At 41.7% G+C, this 13,808-nt stretch overlaps 1 protein-coding gene across 2 annotated transcripts; it reads left to right on the top strand.

Annotated features, from left to right (window-relative positions):
- The first annotated feature begins 255 nt into the window (after positions 1–255).
- LOC124126740 lies at positions 256–12,642 on the top strand. 2 transcript variants are annotated; one of them, XM_048385223.1, is made up of 6 exons: positions 256–1,498; positions 2,790–2,862; positions 10,366–10,425; positions 10,896–10,961; positions 11,543–11,563; positions 12,122–12,642. In XM_048385223.1, the coding sequence occupies exons 1-6, from the start codon at positions 875–877 to the stop codon at positions 12,493–12,495; spliced, it is 1,218 nt and encodes a 405-aa protein (XP_048241180.1). In that variant the 5' UTR covers positions 256–874; the 3' UTR covers positions 12,496–12,642. The 2 variants fall into 2 exon arrangements, with proteins under 2 accessions (XP_048241180.1, XP_048241179.1); XM_048385222.1 differs by having other exon boundaries at positions 259–1,498; positions 11,543–11,554; positions 12,113–12,642.
- The last annotated feature ends 1,166 nt before the right edge of the window (positions 12,643–13,808 follow it).

The raw sequence follows: 13,808 nt of genomic DNA on the forward strand, positions 1-13,808 counted from the left end.
TTGGTTTCTGGGATGGGTGGATCATGAGATATATGTGAGAGTACATGGTTGATATAGACGTTGGTTTCTGGGATGGGTGGATCATGAGATATATGTGAGAGTACATGGTTGATATAGACCTGGGTTTTTGGGATGGGTGGATCATGAGATATATGTGAGAGTACATGATAGATATAGACGTGGGTGTCTGGGATGGGTGGATCATGAGATATATGTGAGACTACATGGTTGATAAGTTGATAAGGTGTCATTGAGAAAAGTAGGTGAGTTTGACTGCAGGATCGTGCACGAATATCCTCGCTACGACCCATCCTGGTCTGACACTTGTTCATTTACGTTTATCGTGTCGCCCATTTTAACGTCTTGTGCCTGATGTATCTGTATTACGACGCGCTGCCATTCTGGCTGAGGTATTTCTTAACAGACATTTCTCTACTTATGATGTTATCATTTGAGGCTATTTCTTGTAAACTAACTACAAAGATGTCACTTAAGAACACGTCGATCATACATATGCTCCTGTCACTTCATTCCGCGATACAGCTGGCTGTTGGGTGGGTGTCAGTGTAAACATGAAGTCACACATACTAAATAAAATTGTGTATCGATCTACATCTTTCGAGTTAGAACGAGTGAAATAAATTGACTTGTACTTTGTGTGAGTTCATTGGAGTATAAACCTTCATAAAGAGAGGCACAAACAGTTTCACACAAAGTGAAGTCAATTCTCAAGTTACTTACATACATCGTTAATGATAAAGGGGTTGGCGGCAGATTAATTAATGTCAAAAAAGAAATCTTCCTAATATATTATTTCTTGAATGGTGGTAATACCCTCCGCACGACACTATTGTGATAACTGGGATTATCCGCCATGTTTGCTGTTATGAAGCTACATGTGCACACAGGAAGTACTTATATGGAGCAGCTGTATCCCCGGGCAGGGTCGGTGTATCAGTCGGTGTATCAGTCGTTTTCTAACTGCGGGCCACACAGTCGCTTATGCACAACAAAGATGTCTGGAGTTATATTCATCAGTCTTGTGTTGCTGTTAGGTGTCAGAGACGTACATGCTGATACCAATTTGGCAGCCTTCTCTAGGAAACTAAACCTGCTGGACAGAACGATGCAGGCGTGGAAAGGCACAGTTGATGATTTGGGGACTGAAATGAGTAACAACTTTGACTTGCTGGAGTCATCACTGAAAGAAGAACTGACTGACACGTTCATCCCTGCCTTGATAAAGCCTCTAGTGAAGCAAGCGATTACTGGCATCCTGAAAGAAGAATACATTGGCAATATTATCAGCGGACGTGTTCTTGATATAGTCAAAAGCCTGAAAGCCAGCATTCATAACACAAAGACACAACTCCGATCAGTTAAACGCCAGTTCAGAAAAGTTAAACGGGAAAGAGACTCTTACAAAGAGAGTCTTGGCAAACTACGAGGCGAGCTGACCAAGGACACCCATAGGGACTTTCAGGGAATACAGCAAAGGGTGAGTCAGAACCAGTCTATTTGATAAGCTAGGAACCTACCACAAGGTGCTCTATGAATATTCATGAGCCTGTGTGTATTTGTTATCTATCACTTGTTGTTGTCAATGTGAACCTGCTGCTTATCACACCATGTCATGCATATATGTATCTCATCGCTCGGTTGTTGTCGCTTCAGCTTGATAACGGTGTTAGAAAATGTGGGCTAATGTTGCTGATCCCTCCCGGTGCCCTGTGCAGGTGTAACAGTTGTATGCCTCCACGCGTCCACTCGACTTCTGTCGAGATGACGATCCCTTTTACATCGGCACACACACTTTAGGCATGCCTAAACCTGGCGATCAGTGGTTTATCCGCCATCGTATTGGGAAAAACAAACTTTCCTCTCTCTCATGAAAAACATGTGCTAATGCCGCCAGTCTCCAAACATCGAAACGACTCACAAATCACTCTGCGCGCAAACTCATTGTGCAAAAGTTGAATGACAATAATGTTCTGCCAAATCAAATAATGCAGACAACTGGCCACAAAAACATCCATTCCGTGAACAATTACTGCCATATTAATCCTGACCAGCACAAGCAAATATCCAACATCATTTCACGAAATACTCCATCTCACACTGTGACATCCCAGCTTGTTGATGAAACTCACGTCATGCAGAGCGGCCCCTCGCGTTATATCCAAAACGACAGTAGACAACAGTCAGCGGTCTCAAATAATAAATGTTTTCTCGCCAAAGGCTCGGCAAATAACGATTAACTAAGACTCGGTTGATATTTCCCATATTAAAAAACACTCGTGATGAATCCTCTATATATACTAGTACTCAACCTGCCAGGTAAATACTCCTGTATATACTCAACCTGTCAGGTAAATACTACTGTCTATACTCAACCTGTCAGGTAAATACTCCTGTCTATACTCAACCTGTCAGGTAAATACTCCTGCATATACTAGTACTCAACCAAAATACTCTTTCGAAATGACATAATGGACCGTTGTCCCAGTTTTGTGGGGGCGGTCCGGTAGCCTAGTGGATAAAGCGTTCGCTCGTCACGCCGAAGACCCGGGTTCGATTCCGACATGGGTACAATGTGTGAAGCCAATTTCTGGTGTCCCCCACCGTGATATTGCTGGAATATTGCTAAAAGCAGCGTAAAACCTCACTCATTCCCAGGTTTGCTGATTTCGTTATAATATTTTCTTTGTATTTGTGTTATTAGTATGATTAGTTTATGAGTGTGTCAATAAATTGATCCACCAGACTAAACTTGAATTTCATCATTACAGATACAGGAACTTGAGGACCGTGATGCGCTGCGTGAGAAACAAATCCAAGACTTGACGGAACAGAAACAGAAAGGTTGGATTTCTATTAACTGTTGGGAATATTGAAAACTATCATGAGCATATGGTGAGACCAGGTGTTTGCGAAAAGGGGAGTCAAATAAGGGAATTGTGTCGGACATCAGTTTTGTCACTGACGCATCAAATTTGGAAATTTTCCTCCACTTGGTTACCATAAAGCTTTTTGAAAGGTTTACTGAGGCCTTGAACGTTGTAACCTTGACCAAACAACTTTTGAGCAAGAGTCAGATGACGGTCTTTGAAATCTTGGCAGAAAGAGCGTGGTTGATTGTACCTCAAAATTTGTAAAATATAAACACCAAAGGCGTCCTGTGTTTCTAATGGCGACAGAAAACGTCATTAACACTTCTAACACTGTACAGTAGACATGATACACCAGCCCTGTGTTTCTAATGGCGACAGAAAACGTCATTAACACTTCTAACACTGTACAGTAGACATGATACACCAGTCCTGTGTTTCTAATTGAGGCGGGAAGTGTCATTAACACTTCTAACACTGTACAGTAGACATGATACACCAGACCTGTGTTTCTAATTGAGGCGGGAAGTGTCATTAACACTTCTAACACTGTACAGTAGACATCATACACCAGCACTGTGCTTCATTAACACCTCGTGGTTGAAGCCATGTATGAACAACCTTTAAGGAGAGAACTTTTCTATCAGTCCCTTGTCATATGCTTCACAAGTACCCCGCTTAGAAATATCAGAGATTAAGTTGGACACATACCGGCACATAATATTCGCGAAATGAAATACGTCTCTCCATCTTTTGTTTAGTTCTAAAAGTGATGTTAAGTTACATAAATAACTCAAATCTCCTCACTGAATCTTATCGCTGACAACTATACTTACATCTAGTATCAATCATCTCGAGCATCTCGCTCTTCACCCACTCGATTTGCGTGCGCATCATGTCATGACACGTTCAACGCCCAGTGATAGAGCAAAAAGAATATTGCGGGTTACCTAATAATTTACAGGAATGTGATTGACTTCGTGCATGTGAGACGGAAGACTGGCAGTTAATGCTAGGGGCACTCAGAGGTTGACAAACTCCTCTCCTCGTTACATGGCTTATATGCGGCCTTAGATTGAATTCTCTCAATCAGTGACTCACTATTAACTCAAATGTTTTACATCTGTCGCATAACTGACCTGCCATGCACATGCTTTACATATCGTTAATAAACTATACCGTATGTCCGCCTGTTACAATGGCACACGACGTACCAAACCGAATCGTTTTGCTTCATTTTTCATTCATTCACAATATGTCCTTTTCGTGAAGGCACGCCCTATTAAAGGATTAAGGCATGCCCTATTACTATTAACTCAAGCTATTTCCGAGGGAAAATTTATACCTGCTTGTCAAAATGTTTCTACAGGACGATGATCTCACTGTCTCACGCTCATTATTGCGGTAAACTTTCTTACAAATGTCTTGCATTCGGGGTTAAACAGCTTACAAAAGTCGAAAAATTACCAAACGTGACATGTTATTGGCAATTGTTTAAAGAAATAGAAATGCATGTACTTTCTACTCAATTACCCATAAGGCATTATTTCAATTACCCACACATCCCATAGATTTTTCAGAAAACTATTACATATAGTTGAAAAAACAAACTGTTCAAGGGAGAATATGTTATTGCAGTAAGAGCACATGCCACCATACAGTGCGGGCGCTACCCGTAGGTCAGGACATGCTTATTCTTTTCGCGAACACCTGGTGTCATCACTGATTTTCAGTGCTCATTCACATAATCTTTACCGCTATTTGCCCTCTATCCAAAATGGAATCTGTTTCGGCGGATAATCTAGATTTGTTATTCTCTTGCATTGAGGGGCGGTCGGGTAGCCTAGTGGTTAAAGCGTTCGCTCGTCACGCCGACGACCCGGGTTCGATTTCCGACATGGGTACAATGTGTGAAGCCCATTTCTGGTGTCCCCCGCCGTGATTTTGCTGGAATATTGCTAAAAAGGGCCTAAAAACATACTCACTCATTCACTCACTCTTGCATTGACAATTTATATATTTGCAGTCACGAGTCTAGTTTCATCACTTGGCCTAGTTGGCCTTACCTCGATCGGCTCGATCGTTCGTTCCTGTAAATGTGGAAAAACACAAAGTAAAAGCGTGATCTATAGTATACATTGAGAGGTGGTTCCTTGAAATGGCAGTTGTCCCGTGGAGACTTATGATATAGACACAATAGTTTTGTTTTCGTGCTAAATATACATTAGGCCCAGTTGCATGGAATTTTGTCTGCCATTTTCATTTGGCGTTGATTTGGTTAACCAGTAATATAGACATTTTCTTAAACGGTGACATTTATCACCAAATACATTCAGCTTTAAAAGCGCCCGAAGAGTTAGAACAATTAATTTAACTCTGGTATACAGACATAGGGGTAGACGTCAGTAGTTTTTATATTTGTAGGGAGGTTGTCGAATGAAACGCGTTCCACGCATGCGCAGTTCTTTATTACGGTCGAAGCCGAACGCTGTCTGCAGATCCGTATTTTCTTACACAGACAGCACAGGGGGGTTCAGTGGCGGTGGACCCCCCTTGTTGAAACATTAAAGTAGAAAATTATTTTGAAGCATAAATGAAAATATTATCAATTGATTATTTATACGTCCTTCGTGTGATAAAGGTGCCTGACATATCTGTGAAAGGTATCTTTGTATGACACGCGGAGTGAGTGAGTGAGTGAGTGAGTGAGTGAGTGAGTGAGTGAGTATGCTTTTAGCATTATTCCAGCAATATCACAGCGGGACACGCGAAGTAACAAGAATCTGTGACAAGTCATAGACGGGAATTGATCAGCAAAAATCCTTCCGCCGCACATGTTTTGGGTGAGTTGGTTTAAACGCCGCTTCAAATATTATTGCAGTTATATCACGACGAGTCAGCTTAATGGGGAGCTAAGCCCGAAGTGATGCAGGTCGGTGAAACCCACGAGCACGGGTATGGTGCTGACAAACCTAGAAACATAATCGGGACAAACCGGGATTCGAACCCACAATCGCGCCCTATAGACGACCGGGCCACCCGTGTAAACCGACAGACCACTTTAGATCAGGCTCATCATTTTCAACATCGATGTCTCCGAATCATCGCCTCCATCGTCTTACACATCATTGGTACCCACGAGTTCTTCAACCCACAATCCCCTAACCGCATTCACATAGTCATTCCAATCATTTAAATAAATGTGAATTCAGATTTAGGATAAGGATTTGGAGAGCAAACTTTCCACCGTTCTGAGTCCTGTTTCAAAACAATTGTTTGCCTGATAACTCGGAAGATAATGTTTGCAGGACCGCACTGTCGATAGGTTTCTAACGCCCTGTAGAAATATAGAATCTGATCATGGATACAGGAGTTATAGTTGTTATATGACAGACGCCGAAATAACCACACATGATGAAACATTGTCACCTTTCTGAGTTCCATTTTGAAAAAAACTCGTCTTCCTGATTGAATTGTCAGAACCGCATTGTCAAGGTTTTTTTTAACGCCCTGTTTATATAGATAAATATTCTGTTAATTGGTATATAGCAGGTATAGCGACCGTTCCGTCGCGCATATACAAAGCAGAATAAGATTGACACTTTCAGGAGAGTCCATTTGAGTAACATTTAGTCGCGTAAATATAGTTATCTTATTTATACAAAGGGACAGACAGACAGACAGACACGGTTGACCCAGTCGTTTTAGGCGGCACAATTCGCAGTGAAGAGTTGCGTCCCCTGGGCGTGCAAGAAATCTATAATCGTAGGTTCGAATCCCAGCACTATACAATATTTCGTATTTTCCTCCCACATCAAGCTAGACACACGGTGGTATAACCGAAATACTGTTAAAAGCGGCGCGAAATAATAGTCATTCAGGATATCCTTTTTGACGATCCTTTATCGATAAATTACTAGTTTATCAGATAACCAACGACTCTTTAACCCGCAGATTTAGTTCCTACTTAACGGACTTAAGTATGCACATGTGTTATTGCTGTGACTGAGTTAAATACCTGGGCGCATTCATCTTCAATCAAATTTCATGTTCAGTAAAATTTTTGAAAATAACCAATACGAAATGCAACAGCGACAAGGCAACACTTCACCACTATGTCAGCGGCCGACATGTTTTACAAATACAACATTCAAAATGGTGGCTACCGTCGCGATAGCTTCAATGCTATGTTTGCTTGTGATAAGGTTGAGGAACTGGTCAGTAGTTCTTGGTAATTTTCCGATCAAAACACAAACATGAGTTCATGGTCTGATGGTTCTTAACAAGCCAAAATGATGTCTCATGCAGGGCGAGGGCCAGGCAAGTCGGGCTCGACCAGTTTAAAAATATGTTCCCATGGTAAAGTGAGAAGTGCAGGCTTGCAGTCAATAGATCGAGCCGTTACAGTCAATAGATCGAGTCGTTACAGTCAATAGATCGAGTCGTTACAGTGATTGATGTCATGAGCATCGATCCATGCTGAAGACATACTTAATTTCTTAGGGCACCAACGCCCAAATCGAACAATTTTGTGACTGTTGTCGCATGGTTGGTTTGGTTGGTTTGTTGTTTAACGCCGCACTCAGCAATATTCCATCTAAATGACGGCAGTCTGTAAATAATCGAGTCTGGACCAGACAATCCAGTGATTAATATCATGAACATCGATCCACGCAATTGGGATCGATGACATGCATCAACCAAGTAAACGAGCCTGACCACCCGACCTCGCCTCTTACGCCAAGCATGGGTTGCTCGAGACCTTATTCTACTCCGGATCTTCACGCGGAAACAATGCTTTGTCGCAGGATAAAGTATTGTCGGTGCCTTTGATCTTTTAGGGAAGCATCTTAGCATAAAAATAAAGACATATTTTACGGACGGTGATGAGGTAGATTTCTTTAACCAATGAAGTAGGCTTAATTTTTTACCTAAACATGCAATCTGAGACGAAATAAGGTGAGACTGTAGTAATACTTCTAGTATCACTCCACACTGTATTATCTTAGAGTGATCGGCACAAGCAGCCGAGCGCCTAACTATGACATGCTCCTAACCAGACACGTCACACTGACGTCATAGCTCGCCCCTTCGCCAGTCAAGGCGTTTCTTGCGTTTCTTGACTGGCAGTGGGACGTGTCACTCGTGTTAGGACGTAAACGGTGGGTAAGTTTTCCGCTTGTACTTCAGAATTTTGTTAGGAAATTAAATGAAACAAACATTGTAAATAGAATACATTTTGAAGGAATCAGGTGCTTGCTTCACACAATGTTTACACCCAGACGTTTGTTTAGCCTGTCACCGGGGATAACAAACGTCTGGATGTAAACATTCATACCTCGTTTCAACTGAAAAGCTTGTTCTATTTTAATCAGTATATTGCAAAATATATGCTTGTAAGTTTGATCTCTGAACTAATAACAATTATTTACAACTGGGACTGAAGACTATATGAGATGATTCTATATCTGTTCAGTCAAGTGTCGGATGTGTTTTTTCGCTTATATTTTTAAAACGTTATCCTGCATCACAGAACGGCCAAATGTGTCAGCCATATTATTTTTACACTCAAGGCCTGCAGCTTTGTTCTTCGAATCCGGAAAATATTATCAGGAACAAATGTATTTTTGCATTGTTTTTGAAGAATTGCAAGGAAATGCAGAATATGTAAGAGAAAATGTGCAGGATTCTCATTATTTTATGACTAAGTTAGAACGGACGTTAAATGCGAAAACAATTTGGCGAATGTCACACGGGCAATCGGCATTTCAGTCTTATCACTTTATAGAGCCACATGTTTATTCCCTTCTTTACACAACCAAACACCGTATCAAACATCAAGTAGTGCCGGCGACAGTTTCTGCCTCAGATAGTGGGCTGATCTGTGATGAATGTACTGCCGCATCGCTCGGAATGCTGAATTATGACAGTGTTGCAAATGGTTTTCCTGACACTGAATTACTACTCTGTTGCACACGCGCGTAGTCAAGTAGACCTGTTGCTATTTTACATTGATTGTATATCATCAAGAAAATGTCATCACTGAAATATTAATCTGTAGCATGTCGTATATCGACGTTTGTAATACTGTGTAGCCCGAGACACCAAACGACGTAAAATGCACCAGTTTCCGAGTCTAGTTAAGAGAGTGTTTGTATTGGGGAGGGTGGGGACTAAAACATCAAGCAAAGTCACTTGGAACAACAAATAATTTACGATAGGTCGCAGCACTCTACATTTAGTAGCCTGTTATCATCAATTGGCAAAGGCAATATGGACCCAGAGAAACCATCAAGACAGTAGTCGATTTGACGATGTAACAATTGTGTAAAATGCCCATTGTCCACAGACGTTGGTTGAAATGCACGAGAAATATATTTTCCTCCAGAATTACACTGGTGGTGGGCGTCATATCCTGGTCAAAATATATATAAGGGTGTGCATCGATTCTCACTCGCAACAAATACCTGAGTATTATTTAAATATGCAGTAGTAATAACATAGCAGGCAATGAAAATTAGAAAACAATGTTCAGTATTTGACCTGTATGAGCGAAGAAGGTTTGCTATTCACAGTATTGATACTCAAATGCAGATATTATGCAACAACGCACCAACTTGCGGGGACCATTTCATTGTCATAACGATTCCACCCACAACTAACGAAGTCAGACTAAAATACTAATCATTCCATAATTGAGAATTAAGGGTAGGTAGCTGATGTAATACCATGTTGTATAACTTGTAAAGTTCCAAAATAATAAATGCACATATTCTGTGTATTCTGTGTACAGCAATATAAACATGTTTAGTCCTTAGTCCTCATAATGGTAACATATAAAACCCTAAAGAATGACATGTCTACTAGCCTAGTCGTTATGATATCTGAACTATTGGGATGTTTGGCAAGGAATATAGGACGAGTGCCAATTTCTATCGCTGATGTAGTAATGTTCATTTTTGTTGTATGTTGTATGATTATATTATTATGACAACAAAATAACAATCTATTCAGTTCCTGCAACTTCAACCAAGAGAAGAGATATATCTCAGAAGTGATAAAAGCAATCTAAATCTAATAAATATAAGTGATTTCCAAAATTTGTCAGTCACCATGCTATGATATATGAATAAGCCTCTACTGCAACAAATGTATTATAAGTTAAGTTCATCAGTGAATAAATTTGAAAGTCACACATTTGTTGAAAGGCAAAAGCTTCTCTGAGGCCAATAGTTATAATGTTTACCTGCAATATATAGTTTTCTGAACAGCATATATGGGGGTTTTGGGTGGTGGGTAGCCTAGTGGTTAAAGCATTCGCCCTTCGCGCGGAAAAACTGGGGTCGATTCCCCCACATGGGTACAATGTTCGAAGCCCATGTCTAGTGTTCCCCGCCCAGATATTGCTGGAATATTGCTAAGAACCTGTAAAACCCAACTCACCCAACCCAACTGAACAGCATATTTTGTGTTTCAGCCTCGAGCGACCGGAGCCACGGAGAAAGGGCTGCACAGATGACGACAGTGACGACCCATGGTAGGTGGGAGAACCCAGCAGGTGGTAGATACTGTCACTGTCCAACTTTGTACGAGATGAGGTCACATCAACATGTAACAAATATAAGCCTGAAAGTTCACTCCAAAAACCTTCATATGAACAGTCTCTACAATAACAAGCTGATAAATGTAGTCTCTTATTATTCTAATAATTTGAAACAAGTCAATTGTATTGCCAGTACCACCATAAGACTCAATCCAACAAGCCTGTACAGACGCGCGGCTCAGATGAACAGCAATCTCAATTTTTGTGTTGTATATTTATGATAGGCGTTTGAGTGATTTATTAGTCGCTAGACTACCTTATAATAATACCTCTACTAAGATGAATGGTTTTGAAATTGTATTCATCAGTCAAAATTGTAAAAACCTAAACTTTGTCGAATATCTGATATGTCTAATGCTTATGTGGTCTGTATTGTTTTCTGAACAGCATGTTCTGTGTTTCAGCCTCGAGCGACCCGAGCCGGACCGCGAGGACACCAGTGACGACCACAAAAAAGCCTGCTACACAGGGTAGGTGGGAGAACCCAGCAGGTAGAAAGCCCACACTTTAATCCCCCCAACAATTAACAAGCTGGGGTATAGACCCATAGGGTTCTGACTTGCTTCTTGCATGTCATCGTACCCAGTTGTGTCGATCGGTGCTCATGTTGTCAACCACTGGACTGTCTGTCTTTATCCGACTCCGCCATCTTATTGCTGGACTACTGCTGAGTGCGGCGTAAAACAACAAACAAACAAACAGACTGACATACTCCAATGTCATGTCTTATAAGATCTATCTAATATGTCCAAAGGGCAACTGTACTGACAGTATCATCTCATAAAGCTCAGTCCATGAAACGTTGACACTCGCCAGCCACACACAGAATAATGTTACAACAACTGGATGTGACAGAAAGATTTTAAACATTGACCACATAATCCTTGATTACATGAACCAGCTGTCGTCCTTCCCCTTGATCCTTGTGTTGTCAGCCATGTTGGAAGTGGTTGATGACGTACCGTGTCACGTGTCACCACGTTGAGGTGTGAACCATGTAGATGTATGGCGAAGATGTCTGGAAGTGTACAGAGTTTACTTTGTGTTACAGCGACTCCATCACCAGCAGACTCACACTCCGTCGCAGTGGTGACTCAGCATAACACCACTGCCACAGGCTAATTTGCATATCACATGACCGGACTTTTCTCTTGTTTGTAAACAAACGCGCTTTTTCAGAAATCAGTATAGAACGGACTAATGCAAGTATTTGGGGGCGCTTTACATATTGTTTTGCATAACTATATAGATATGCTACTACAACTGCGACAGTGAGTTGCATGACAATATATATTTATGCATCAAAGTGACCGTGTCGCTAGCTCTCCGTTGGGCTTCGATGACAGCACGTGGAGCCGTACAACCAATGTAAACATAGGATAACTACGCAAAAACAAGTAGATTTTTACGTATTTGCATACTTTCTCAATGAAAGTTAACCATTCTTTGACATTTGTTTATGAAAATGTGTAGACTTGTAAAACATGAAACGGATGAAAAGCATATGCAATATCTTGAATGGACTGTGAAAGATGTGACGAATCGTCACATGGCGCTGGCCTGTGGCAGAGGTACTATGCTAGCTGGCTGCCGACCGCATGGAACTCTGGGTAGGAGAGTGCAGCAGACTGCAGGGACCTCCATGTCGCCAGCATTGCCGGGAGCCTGGAGTGGGTGAAGCAGCTCCTGTCTCGGAGGGTGGACGTCGATTGTAGGAGGAGGAGCTGGACACCGGTGATGGGGGCAGCAAGGTATGGACACAGAGACGTGGTGGAGCTCCTGGTGGGTAAAGGGGCCGATGTGTCACTGGTGGACAGGCGCGGTGACAACACCCTTCACATCGCCTGTATTGGAGGAGACTTGGAGACGGTGAAGTTTGTGCTGTCTCTGAACGTGGTGGACATCGACGCCAGGAACAACGACGGGGGGACGGCGGCCGACAGGGCGAGACTCTATAGACATACGCGAGTGTTGGATCTCCTCGTGTCCCGCGGCGCTCAGTGACGTCAGTGTCGTGTTTGTGTAGACGGTGGCAAGGATCGAGACCTGACAGTGACGTGGTGTGCCGTTCACGTCGCCGTGTGTACGTATGTCTTTATTTACGTGTAACTGTTTGTTGTTTTGGGAGATGAATAAAACTTGTAAAAACTTTTTTGTCATTTGTTGTGTTTGGAACTTCGCATGATCAGGTAAGAAAATTGTTAACTGAGTGTAAATAGAGATGATGTGTGATTGGTATGTAAGCACCGCACCTCGTGATATGTTCATGCATGTCGTCATATCTTTCTGTGTTAGTTTTACGCCATAAGTTTGTAATTAATCGTGAAAAACACACAAAAAAACGGTTTGTTTACATCTCTCTGCACTCGGTGACGTCAGACCGAGCCGAGGTTCGCCCAGCTGACGGGGCGCCAAATGTACAATGACAGTGACGTCACACTGTCGATGACGTCACGGCATTCCGGCTTAGGTCTAAACACTAAAGCTGCCTGCTGTTTTCTCGGCTAAATACGATATCGGTAATTCACAGGGCGGCACAATGCTGGCTTCGCGATATATGCAAGTACAGCACAGGCCTCATTTGGGCGATATAGATTAACAAATGGAGATGTGTTGCATATTATTGCTGCTGAAATTTAAAAAGAAATATTTCTGATTGGCGAGATATTTATTTTCTCTCTCCCATTTCACCATTACAATCAAGCTACTTCCCAGCGCGTGACACCTTCTTTACACTCTCGTCTCACGACTGACCCGATTCCCCAGATGAATTCAGAGCTATAGATTGGGTTTGGGTTATTTGTTGTTTTTTACCCAGGGGCAAGATGCCAGAGGGATATATATTTCCCTCCTCTTCAAACCTCACAAGTCGAATAAAATTCAAAATACATCATACACGCAGATACACTTCACAGTTTTGTGAACTTTCCGCCATATTAGATAGTGTTTACAAAATCACATTTCACATGTAGCCTACCGGTAATGAGACGCCTGTAACATTACGCGTATTTCAAACTCAGCTGTGATACATACATCCTTGAATTCCTCATACATTTTAGAATCAAATGACACATGGTCTCTGTCACCAATACAAAGTGCCGAGATCAAATCAAGCAAAATAAGTAAGGTGTGAAAACAACGCTGTGCTCGAAAAACTGCACTTGTTTGAAATGTAAACAAAGCTAAATACGTATTTTACAGTGTAGCATTTTCCCCTTTATTTAGCTATCCATTCGTCTATTCGTTCAGAATATGCATGGGAAGAGAATTATAGGAAGAATTAGGGAATTAAAAATAGATACATTGCTATGATTTGG

The sequence above is a fragment of the Haliotis rufescens genome, unplaced genomic scaffold (genome assembly GCF_023055435.1).
Source record: "Haliotis rufescens isolate VD_foot unplaced genomic scaffold, xgHalRufe1.0.p SCAF_56, whole genome shotgun sequence".
NCBI lineage: Eukaryota > Metazoa > Mollusca > Gastropoda > Lepetellida > Haliotidae > Haliotis > Haliotis rufescens.

Coding starts and splice junctions, on each gene's coding strand:
- LOC124126740 (XM_048385223.1), top strand. CDS start 875: ATGTTTGCTGTTATGAAGCTACATGTGCACACAGGAAGTACTTATATG. Junction 1,499..2,789: donor TTCAGGGAATACAGCAAAGG/GTGAGTCAGAAC, acceptor TCATCATTACAG/ATACAGGAACTTGAGGACCG. Junction 10,962..11,542: donor AAAAAAGCCTGCTACACAGG/GTAGGTGGGAGA, acceptor TTTGTGTTACAG/CGACTCCATCACCAGCAGAC.